Source organism: Wolffia australiana, chromosome 12 (genome assembly GCF_029677425.1).
Source record: "Wolffia australiana isolate 7733 chromosome 12, ASM2967742v1".
NCBI classification, from domain to species: Eukaryota; Viridiplantae; Streptophyta; class Magnoliopsida; order Alismatales; family Araceae; genus Wolffia; species Wolffia australiana.
In genome coordinates this window covers 367,594-378,921 of record NC_135846.1, presented here as the reverse complement: position 1 = coordinate 378,921, position 11,328 = coordinate 367,594, and the positions used below count along the sequence as shown (strand labels likewise).

Sequence of the window (11,328 nt, the reverse complement as noted above, 5' to 3'; positions counted from 1 at the left end):
TTGTTGTATATTTTCATTGATTTTACTATGGTGGCATCACGCCTTCGCACCACTGCACTTCTGATTGTACGCCCTCTCTTTGTGGTGTAACATGAACCGTTGATCCCAGCACATCGTGTTACATCATACTTCCTAAACATAAATAGAGGGATTGCACCGACTTGGAAAGGTCAAACTTACTATGGGACTCAACGATCGCCTCAATTAAGTATTTTTAACACATTTATACTATAGATCCTAGAAACATATAAAATAGTTTCAAGGGGGATATTTTGCTTAAATTTAATCTGGTAAAATCAAAATCGGAATGCCTAGTTACATACAGATGTTATGTGGATTTAAAGGCAATCACACAACCATGTTTTCATTTAAGTTTATTAAAAGAAATCCCCATTCAATATGCTTTTTGTCTATTATTTAAAATGAAGTCTATAAATACATGCAATGAAATCATGAATTGTGATGCAATCACAATACAGTGATCACTAGTTTTTAAACATGTGTTCTAAATATTTCTCTTTGATGGATAGGCGAAGTGGACATCAAATGATCCTAATAGTATAGCACTATCTGATCCTATTTATATGATAGTGTAGCACTATACGATCATACTTATAGGCTACTGTAGCTCTATAAGATCATACTTATGTGCTATTGTAGCACTATCTGATCCTAGTTATATGATAATGTAGCACTATCTGATCCTAATGGTTTTGTGGCTGTTATTGTGAGATACTATAGACCCACAATGGGTACTCTTTGGAGAAAGAATTTCCCAAATTGATCTGTATGAATCCCTTGATAATATTATACTTAAACGCCAATCAGCTTGATCTATCTTCCAGTTCTATTAGTGATTTGTTGAACCAAAACTCCAAGGGCATCTCATGGATGAATGACTATGCTTTGGCCTACAACTTAAGAGTCTTTAACTATGGAATTCAAAAAAGTCTTAGCTCATAGATATTATGAAGCATAGGGAGGTGATTATGTGGTCAAGACAAGATCATCCTCCCTGGGTATAGGAGGAGATTGACCCAGAGAAGAGGATGCAGCTAAATCCCCAGTAGGTTGGTGATGATCCCCACAGTACATCACTATTTATCAAATGATGCATTAGGGTTTGACTATTAACCATACCTTATTAGTTAATGAGTTTCACGCAGATGAAGGATAATACATATACGGTATTTGATAATCGTAAATGTTCAATGAGAGAGTTTGAATACTACTATTAATCTTTTAGAGCATGAGGTGTAGCTCGACACACCACGGATAGAAAATTAACCTATATATTGGGTTAAATCGATCCATGGTTAACTAATGTATATGTGGATATTTGTGATTAATTAGATTGGCTAATCATAATCATCTTCTCATGAGATTAAATGGAATATTACATTGGCCTAGAGGGTCACACGCATAAGATTATAAGGGCATTCATGGATATTATTTTACTTAATGGGTGTTTAGGAAAAATCTTAAATAAATTATAAATAGGCAAGGGGCACCCAAGCCAGCCAGAGCTTCGCCCCTTTCCTTGCACTTCTTTCTTATAATATTCTCCACCAATCAATAAGAGTCTCTTCATGGAGAGAAGACCTACAAGAGCTTCAAGAAGACTTGGAGAAGTGGAGAAGATGAACTAGAGATCTAAGAGCATCTTGATCATGTGGACACTTGTAGAGGCGGGACATGTGAACAACTATAGAACAATCTCCAAGGGAGCAAGTCAAGTGTGGAACAAGTTACCTACAAGGTACACAAAGTTTGATTTGTTTTACTGATCGATTTGGAATCAACCATACCTATTGTTTCATTAAAAGATGTTTTCTAGTCTTCAATACAACACCAAAACCCAAGAGTTACCTATAGGTAGTCTAACTTCAGAAAAGTCAGCATGCAGTCTCTTCGTTATTTTTCTATTGATCCATGTGTAGATTCCTTCTATATCAGCCCAAGACACCATGCGTATTATAATATGGATTTGTACACAGTTTTCCATACTTAAGAATTTTTATGAGTAATGTTACAAGTATATTTGGCATTTGATGAATATAAAATATATTCTTTCTGGACTCATTGAGCCCATAAAAAAACAAACAACTGAATTTACAAATATTTATTGTGTAATAATATTCCTATCATTGAAGCAAAACAATTAATGATATGACTCAAGAAGTGTTTTCATATTTGAATAATTGCTAGTCGATATAATAAATAGGTAACAAAAGATCTAAAAGAGGAAAGATCACCAATAGTCAATGGAATAAATACCACAGATCATCAAATATCTGAAGATGAAAGGCACTGATACAACTAAAGGATAATTGTCACAGACCTATTAAACATTAAATTAAAATATGATAATTCATGAATGTTTAAAGCCTTGATGAGTTGTGATATGGTGGAGAAGTCTTTGGCTTTTAGAGATACTCAAGCACTTATCTACGTATAAAACCTCATTGTTTTAAAGGAGACGAGTATGGTCATTTCTAGGTTGATAAATTTGATCCGCCAGGCTCAGAAAACAATATATTAAAATATTAAAGTATACTTCCTCTTTATAGTACTAGAAAATTTTGGGGAAAGCGTTAAAATTAATTATTTGAGATGTTTTTTTTTTATTTATACTTGAAAATAAACAATAGAAATCACATCAAACTTCACAAAATCACAAGATCATCAAATATATATATATATATACATATACATATTAGACGAACTCAATTCTTTTATTCCCAAGCTTAATAAAATTTCTTAAATCAATTTTTCTGAAACCTCATATCTGAAATTAAGTATGCGTTTAATGTCCATTTCATTCCAAGTGAAAAAAAACAGCCCATTAGGTTTATATTCAGATAATAACACTCTATGTTATGTAATACATAATCTCAACTTCATATTTTATCATTTTCTATTCTACTTAAAGCATTTTGCTTCCTACGAAACAAGTGAAAGGTCTTACTAAAAGATAATAAGGAAGCCAGACGTAGCAATGCCATGTAATTTAAGATTTTTGTAAACTAAAGAAATGCCTGATTGTGGGAATTTTGTGTGAAGCTATGAACTGGGACAGCAAAAATGAGGAAACTTAAGTATAAAAAATGATCCACTTAAGAAAATTAAACTCCAAGCCTTTTGCAATCAAATCAAGATAAAAGGCACACTGGCATGCAATTCATGACCATTTTTTTTTTCAAATTGTAAACAAATAACAAATTGTAAAATATTTATTTTTCAAATTGTAAACAAAAGTGTTTGAAACCCAGATCCCGTAACGAGGATTATTGAGCTTTAAATGCAGGACAAGAGTAAGATGTAAGAGAAACTAAAAACAAGTGGGGTACGTGGCGGGCCCAGAGGCATTCTTATAAATCTAATTTAGCGCGTCTGATTTTGAATAATCAAACTTTTTGCAGTATAAAACAACAACCTTTTCCGGGATCGGAGCGCGATCTGCCTTGCGAACTCGACTGAATCGAGAAATTTTGGGAAGTTTGATCGATGGCGGGGCCGGAAGGGAATCGATGAAGGTTCGTCGTGCAAGTAGGCAGCTTGCGAAAGTCGAGAATGGGATCTGGCGCCAGCAAGGGCGTTAATGGCGGACGGATTGTGGAGGATGGTGAAAGTTCCGTTCACGGGGGAGGAAGATTCGGCAGGTGCGGAGTGCTGGGATTCGCGCGGGCTTGCTTCTCGTGTTCCCCCGTTTCGTTTGAAGAAGCGGTAGTCTCGGTAATTTTTCCCCCCATTCTGTATTTAATGAACTCGAGCTCTCTCCCTTGACCCGTGAACCGCAGTAACTGCAGCAATCTTGGGTTTTTGATATCATTCATTGATGCTAGTTGTTTATTTCATTGATTGGCAATGATGTCCGTTGATGGGCACTGTAAAAATTTCTATTTGATGAAAATTAATTAATTGCATCCGTAGAGTGGAGCCAATCTTAGATGCCCGAACCCTAGCTTTAACCATTTCCGGAAGATAGATCGTATCTCAAGAATGTAGGGATTTTCTCAGCTTTTATTACTGCTTGTGATTTTTTTTGCTTTTCCAATTTATCCTTTTCCTTTGTTTTTTTTTTCATTCAGGAGAATAATGTAAGAAGGCACAGAAGTAATGGGGCCTCATCTACTGATTATCATGTGAAATCAAATCAGGAAAGAGGATCAGAATGCATGCACTTTGTATTCCCTTGCCGAGGTGGTATCATGGGTTCTCCATCGTCTGAAACTGAGTGGATTGATGATCATAATCTCGATAGCGCATCATCATCATCATCATCATCGACGATATCTGATTCCGGCGTCAGCCACAGTATTCCCGCACACGCTACTGCCATTGCCGAAACTTCGCATAGCCGGTTCAGCCATTCTGGATCTTGCCTCCATGTAGTCTCAAGCTTGGGATCATCAGCCCTCAATCAAACCAATGCTTCAAGTGCTTCCACTCAGAATTCTTCCAATGGTAACTATTCCTTCAATGCTAGGACTGAGGTTCATGGCAGGGGAATGATCAGAGTTGATCCAGGAGAAGAGGAAGTTGCGGCACTCAATTCACAGTGGTATAATCTTCAGAATCAGAATTTGGAAAGGCGACCTAGCAGGAGAAATGGGTTCCAACAAGATCCTTGCGAAGGCAGTGTGCAGTTCAGCAGGACTTTGAGTGTTGGGCGGCTCCGAGATCGAGTTCTTCGACAATCTTCACTCCATGATGGCGCGTCTGTTCATGAGCTCTCTGAAGAAGGGCGTGTGGGAAATCATGGCGGGCTAACAGGAAGAAGAGCACTGCACCAAGCCATGAGAGGCGCATTGATTTCCTATGGTGCCATGGACAGAACTAACCATGGATTTGACCTTGGAAATACGTCAGATCAACGTTCTGTGTTCTTAGAACGGAGGAGGAGACTCCGGTCCCAGGTGCTGACGAGTTTATCTCTTTATTTGAATTTTTGTTTTGTTTCTATCTATTGATAATGAGAATTCATCATAGGTCTGGGCTCTTCAGAGGCTGGGCAGTCGCATGGAGAATCTCCTTGGCGATGAAATACCGTGCTTATTGTGTAGCCAGTCAAGTACCGGCCATTGCACCTGCGAATCGAGAAGCAGACCTTCGAATACAGCAGAAAACAATGTCAACCCGAGATCAAGTATCTCACGCATTGTCTTGCTGGCTGAGGCTCTGTTTGAGGTTTCATTGGCCTTCGATTTGCTATTTGCTGAATTGGCTTCTAAGGCTTCCATTAAGTAGGATGCAGAAGTGTCGACCTTGTGCCCAACGTCAATGTTGACGTTCACATGTTTTATGGTGGTTGACATTGACTTTGATGGTGAAACTATTGATGATGAAATGAATGTTTTACTGTGGTTACTTGACTGTTGACTTGACAAGATTCTCAAAAAACTTGGATAAACTGTGGCAACAGGGATTGCCAATGTCAGCCACCATAGTTGACATTGTTGATGACGATCACACAAATTGTTTAGACCTAGGGATGGTGCTTATTGATATTGATGCTGGTACAGTTGAATCATCAGGATCCGCTTAGTGACAATGTCTATATTGAATACATCGTCAATGTCAACCACCATAGTTCATGTCCATGATCACATTGATGGCAATTGTTTGAATCTTCTTATCGTTGAATCTTCAATGTCAACCTCCACTGTCAAAGTCAACTTGATGTGCCAAACGCTTCTTCTTTGTGGCTGAGTTGTTATTGACTTGCTTTTCTCAGGTTTTGGATGAGATTCATCAGCAAGCAGCTGTTCTAGATTCAAGACCCTCCATGTCCTCACCCGTCGGCTCTGTTCCTGCACCAAAAGAAGTTGTGGAGCACATTCCTTTGAGGACTTACCAAAATAGAGGGGGTCAGAAGGACGAAGCCGTGCAGTTAGTATTTCTGGTGTTCTTTTTAAAATTCTTTGACTCCATTGCCGTTGCTGCCAAAGCAAAATGCCAAATTCTTTACAAAGTTCTTCAATATGCCCGTATTACAAATTTAGCATGACATAGATCCAAGGTTGTGTCTTGGCTAGCAGGTGTTATATATGCTTGCTTGAGTACGAAGAGGGAGACCCTGTCCGAGTTCTTCCCTGTGGCCATGAGTTCCACCAGTCCTGCGTTGACAAGTGGCTCAAAGAGGTTCACAGGCAAGTTCCCTTCTTTGTATATTATTTCTCTGGCCATAAGTGAGGGAGAGATAATAGATAAACTCCGATTTATTGATAGGTAGATTCAAATTTTCATAGGTACGTAAGTGAGAGAGGGTTTTATATTTGATAGCTTTGTTCTCAGAATTTGCGCTCTCAAATGCGTGTTCAGCTGTTGTCCCTTTCTAGCTTTTTAGTCATCTCTGTCTGAAGTGGACAGAGAGAGAGAGAGTGAGAGGAAGCTGGAGGTTGAGGGTTTTGCTCTCGGTTTCTCTATTTCAATTTCACCCTTGCCTAATGCCCTAGCATCATTGTTCTTGTCATTTTTCTTGCCAATTACATATTCAGCCACTACTTCATGTGGCAATGGCCCCCCTCCTGCTATATCATATATTTATTTATAGAGTATTCATTGACTTTGCTTAAAAATCACTGGCGCTAATCTTGGTCTGAATTTGGTGGGCTTCAGGGTTTGCCCTCTATGCCGTGGCGATGTGTGCATATCGGAATTGGCTCCACTAGACAAGCTCGGTTCAAATTGGTGAATCGTCTCTCTCTCTCTCTCTTACACACCCACACACTGTCTCCTATCGCAGTCTCTCCTCTCTCTCCAACATCCTTGACCATGTGAATGAACGTCTTGTTCGTCTCTTCTTCTGTCAGTCTCTTAAATTTTGTTTGCATTAAGTCCTCCACAGTTCAGGATTGGAGCTGCGGGAGCTTCCAATATTTTTTTTTTACCATAATTTTGAAGTGTCTAGCATCCCAAGATTGTGCTTTTTGCTAGAGCCAAATAAAATAGACAAGCTGAGCTTCTTCCTGGGTCAAAATTTGTAGTAACTTGAGCTCTACAGATGTGGAGATGGGGGAATGAAGAAAGTTACTTGCAAAGGATAAACATAATGAGAATCATGGTTGTAGGAAGCTACATGGAAGCAGGTGAAGAGGAAAAAATATTGAACAAGGATTGTGGGTGGAGGACCGATGACTGTTTTTTTTTTTGGACAGATAGAATGGGAGTGGAGGAGTTTCTGTTCAGTCGTCCATTAAAGGGGTTGTCTTTTTGTTCCGTTCATCTTCCACGAGATTGGGTGGAATAGAAAAGAATCAAGGCAATTGGGAGGTATTTTAAAAGAATGGAATGGAATTGGAGCTCGTAAGGTGTTTTGTTCTGTTTCCAGTCTGACGCTGGGGCGGTCGACTTCGGCTTGGATCCTGATACTATCCTCTAGTACCAATTAAGATGTTAACCAGGGAAAAGAGTATCAATATCCAATTACTGTTCAGGAATTGACAATGCAGCTTGAATATGAAGAAATAGTGAAGTAGATCTTAACGGCCTCCTTCCTTGAACGAGGCTCTTTCCCGATCTTGGCGGTCCCTCCTCTTAGGCGGACACTCCTCCCTCCAGACTCGTAGTGGAGATGCGCGAGGGCAGCTCCCTCCCTCTCAACCCCAGCGTTGAGCTTTCTTTCCCAAGAAATTATGTCATACCTCATACCTGGGTCGCCCCTTTATTTGTAGGTCCCTTTTGACTGGACCACTTAGTCTGATCCATAGACCGTTGACCAGATCTGAATGTCCTTCTTCGGTATTTTTTGGAATAAAGTCTATCAGATCCCAACCGATTCAGTTTGTCAGCCATCCACAAGCCTTATCATAGAACCATCCTGTAAATGAACTAGGGTGGTGCTCAAGAACTGTAATGGTCACACATAAGACAAGATACAGAAGCATTCTGCTGCTAGGCTACTTTATTGAAGTAGTATAATAAAACAGTTTGAAGCCCAGAAAATTCTGTTAGAAATAATTCTGCTCTATTTTGCCCCTTCTTTGATAATAATAAAACTATTGTTTTAATGGTCATGACAGTGCAAATAGAAAAGTCAACAAAGCTTGGGATATCGGTGTCTACTAGGGAGTTCCCAGAAGCATATCATAAATCATCCTGGAGGAGTTCACCAGTGGCAACTGTTCCTTGGTAAAGACCAGTTATATATATTTCCAGCCAATAAAACATCAGCAGTTCCCAGATTCCAGGAAGAAGATAAGAGGAATAGAAAGACAAGGTGTTGAATTTTATGTCTGAATATTGTTGGCCTACTCATTTTCGATGGTCAGATAACAGGCATTAGGCAGTTGTGCAGTTGTTACATGTGCAGCTTGAATTTTCAAACTGCCCTCCACTCAGTTTAGAAAGCATTCAGCCTGGCCTCTACACGAGGCACGAAGCAGAATGAATTGGCTATTTTAGTAGGTTTTTTTGTAACAATAGTGAGGAAAAAAATAAATTGCCCATGGAGATGTATATATCTTCTTTCAAATGATTCATATTGCATGTACTAATCGTTTCTCCAACATATTCCTTCTTATTAAATTTAGTAAATTAGGGTCATCAGCGGAGGATCCCACATGAGGAAAGCATGCCCAAGTATGATAAAGATTTAGAGTCAGTGAACAGTTCAGATTTCTGTCCCACATACACTCTGCATACTGCCCTATTGGTTCAGCAGTATAAGATAATTGCTGACTTGGATGTGCAGGAAGTTAATTACAAATTAAATTTAAGAATTTTTCCTATGATTGAAATGATCGAGATGTTTATAAGTAAGGTATAGTTTTACAGAAATTAAGGTTGTCATATATTTAATATAATTTTGAGGACTGTATAAAAGGAGAGAGGAAAATAAGTAGGCTGAAATATACTTTCTACTATACCCCTCTTTATTGAACCTTTCTAACATATGAAACAAGTCAACTTAATAATATAAATGATCGAACTTTTATAATATTTATTTCTAATTTCAATAAGTTTATTTATTATTTTTGATCAATTTATTTGGTTTATTCTATTTAAAAATAGTCAGAGTCATTAGTTTATGTGTTTATTAATCAAAACTACTAAAAACAGGTGGCTGGTGTTGCAGCCACGAGCAACAGCTTTGGTCACATTGTCGTTAGTGTTCAACATCATAGCCTGGACTTTACCAAAAACATTAGGATTTTAGCTAAATCCTAAGAAACTTAGCATGCACGGTTAGTTTAGATCACAGTGGGCGACAGCCAGCCAGTGTTGCGGCCAGAAACATCGAGCTTCAAGAGGTGCCCATATGCTACCAAACAGAAATGATGGAAACATGATTTCAAGATAAACATATTGATAAATGTTTGTCAACAAAAATATTGACAAATTATAACACTGTCATAGAAAATAGCAATAAACTAATATTTCATTAGTTTAGAGATTGAAAATGAAAGATTCTCCAGGAAGTCATAGAAAAAGGACAGATGGGGACAGAAACTAATGCAAATTGAAGGAAAAGTTGATGAAATTAATGGGAATTTGGGTAAAAACACAGATTTAAGTTCTTGAGTGCTGGTGACGATGTCTTAAGGCCCTATATGTCTTCTTAAACTTGGATCCATATGCTTTTCTTGGATCAAACATTTTTTTCTCCGCAAGAAAAAAAATTTAAAACCTTAAACTGTTTACTTTAAATAGGCTGAACAACCAATTACCCGAGAAGTGTGAGCTTGCTGGCTAGAGACTACTTGGAGACGTTCAGAATGGTGGACGGAGAAAGAGGAAATAATGCTTATACATGGGCATGAAACCTAAAATTCCTCACATCATTTCCCTATTTCTCTGTCCTTTATTCCTACTTTCTAATCAGCTGAGTACTCCAGGACTTAAATTATGTGGTCCTATTAAGGAGGGGTCAGTGGAGGTCCATGCCCTGCAAAGTGCTCCTTCTGAAGCCCATAACTAAAAATGGTCAAACTTGGCCCACTATCCCAAATCAATAGTTTTAAATTTCCATGGACTGTTCATGCAAAGTTTTAACCTTTTCAGTTAAAGTTTATAAATTTATACGCATATGAATATTGAAGATATTAAGCAATAATTCAAATTGTTGTCATAATATGCATGTATGATATTAGCCATTAATCAGTGTTAGTTGAAATGCCCATAATATACATGTATGATATTTCTGCGCTATTCAATCATAATATTTTTTTTCTATTTTATCACATGATACACTTACTATGCTAAAAAACCACATGAAAAGCATGAAATTACGTGCATATCATCAGTCAACTATCATCTGAAAAGTGTTGTTCCTGCTGGGAGTCTAGAGCTGAGAGGAGTGAGTCAGGAAAGAGTTCAAGGTAATGAACTGCTTTCACGTTGGAAAGCAATAGAGTGACAAGGTATTCTTCCAGTGATGACTATCATGCATCTAATAATGCATTGACAGGATAGTGATGAAAAGGATAGTGGTGAAAAAGAGAGTTTTTCTGTACAGGATCAATAAATAGTGTATAGGCATGGAAGTGGAGTTTGAGATAATCATCAAATATGTGATGGATGATAAAAAATAATATGTTAGCTTCATTGTGATGATGGTTGGTTGGGGAAGACCATGCCAGTCAACATAGTGTTCGACGGAGTCAGGCCCCATTTCCCTTGCTCCACAAGGATCTTTGGCACTTAAAGATACCCTGTAAAGGGTATTTTTAATAGATTTTTTAAAAGAGTGTGAGAACCTTGAACGGGAGTTACTAATCCACCAATGGAAAAAAGACCTCAAAGTGATGCTGATTTTAAGTATGAGGGTAAGTAAGCACTTGATCATTGTGTATGATAAATGGGAAACTATCATCTGGGAGAAAACCCTGAATCTCTGCATCTCATATGAACTAAATGGAAGCTGCCTTATCCTAATGATTTAAATACATATTTAACAGTGTCGGCCATAAATCCATATACAAGCTTCCTGAAAGGTCATAGTTTCTCATTGAAAACAAGAACTAAATGGTTTCTGCTTAAAGTGAATTCATTGGGATAGAATGTCATCTTGGTGTATGTCACGTTTTTTTCACATTGTTTACCTATTATTGGTCATCCCAAACTGTGTTATTTTATTGCTCAAGCACTAGTGGTCGCGATGGAGCGCTTGGACACAGGATAAGAGGACACAACTTGAGGATTAAAATTACATAATAATATCCCAGTCATAATTATTGTATATGTGGTGTAGTATGATATAACGGGGTATTAAAATTTGCGATGCAACATTTGCATTTAATAGATAACTAATGCTGCTTCGTTTTATTTTTGCAGGCAGAAATGTATAACGAAATAATTGAGAGAGGCCTAAACACTGCAAATTAT

The 11,328-nt window shown here is 37.9% G+C and overlaps 1 protein-coding gene across 5 annotated transcripts; it reads left to right on the top strand.

Annotated features, from left to right (window-relative positions):
- Positions 1 to 3,426: 3,426 nt before the first annotated feature.
- LOC144710397 (RING/U-box superfamily protein) lies at positions 3,427 to 6,835 on the top strand. 5 transcript variants are annotated; one of them, XM_078584151.1, is made up of 6 exons: positions 3,427 to 3,735; positions 4,092 to 4,919; positions 5,008 to 5,190; positions 5,738 to 5,892; positions 6,039 to 6,152; positions 6,622 to 6,835. In XM_078584151.1, exons 1-6 carry the CDS (start codon positions 3,574 to 3,576, stop codon positions 6,695 to 6,697), a joined length of 1,518 nt encoding a protein of 505 aa, XP_078440277.1. In that variant the 5' UTR covers positions 3,427 to 3,573; the 3' UTR covers positions 6,698 to 6,835. The 5 variants fall into 5 exon arrangements, with proteins under 5 accessions (XP_078440277.1, XP_078440280.1, XP_078440278.1 ...); XM_078584149.1 differs by having other exon boundaries at positions 3,430 to 3,735; positions 4,993 to 5,190; XM_078584150.1 differs by having other exon boundaries at positions 3,431 to 3,735; positions 4,993 to 5,190; positions 6,042 to 6,152.
- The last annotated feature ends 4,493 nt before the right edge of the window (positions 6,836 to 11,328 follow it).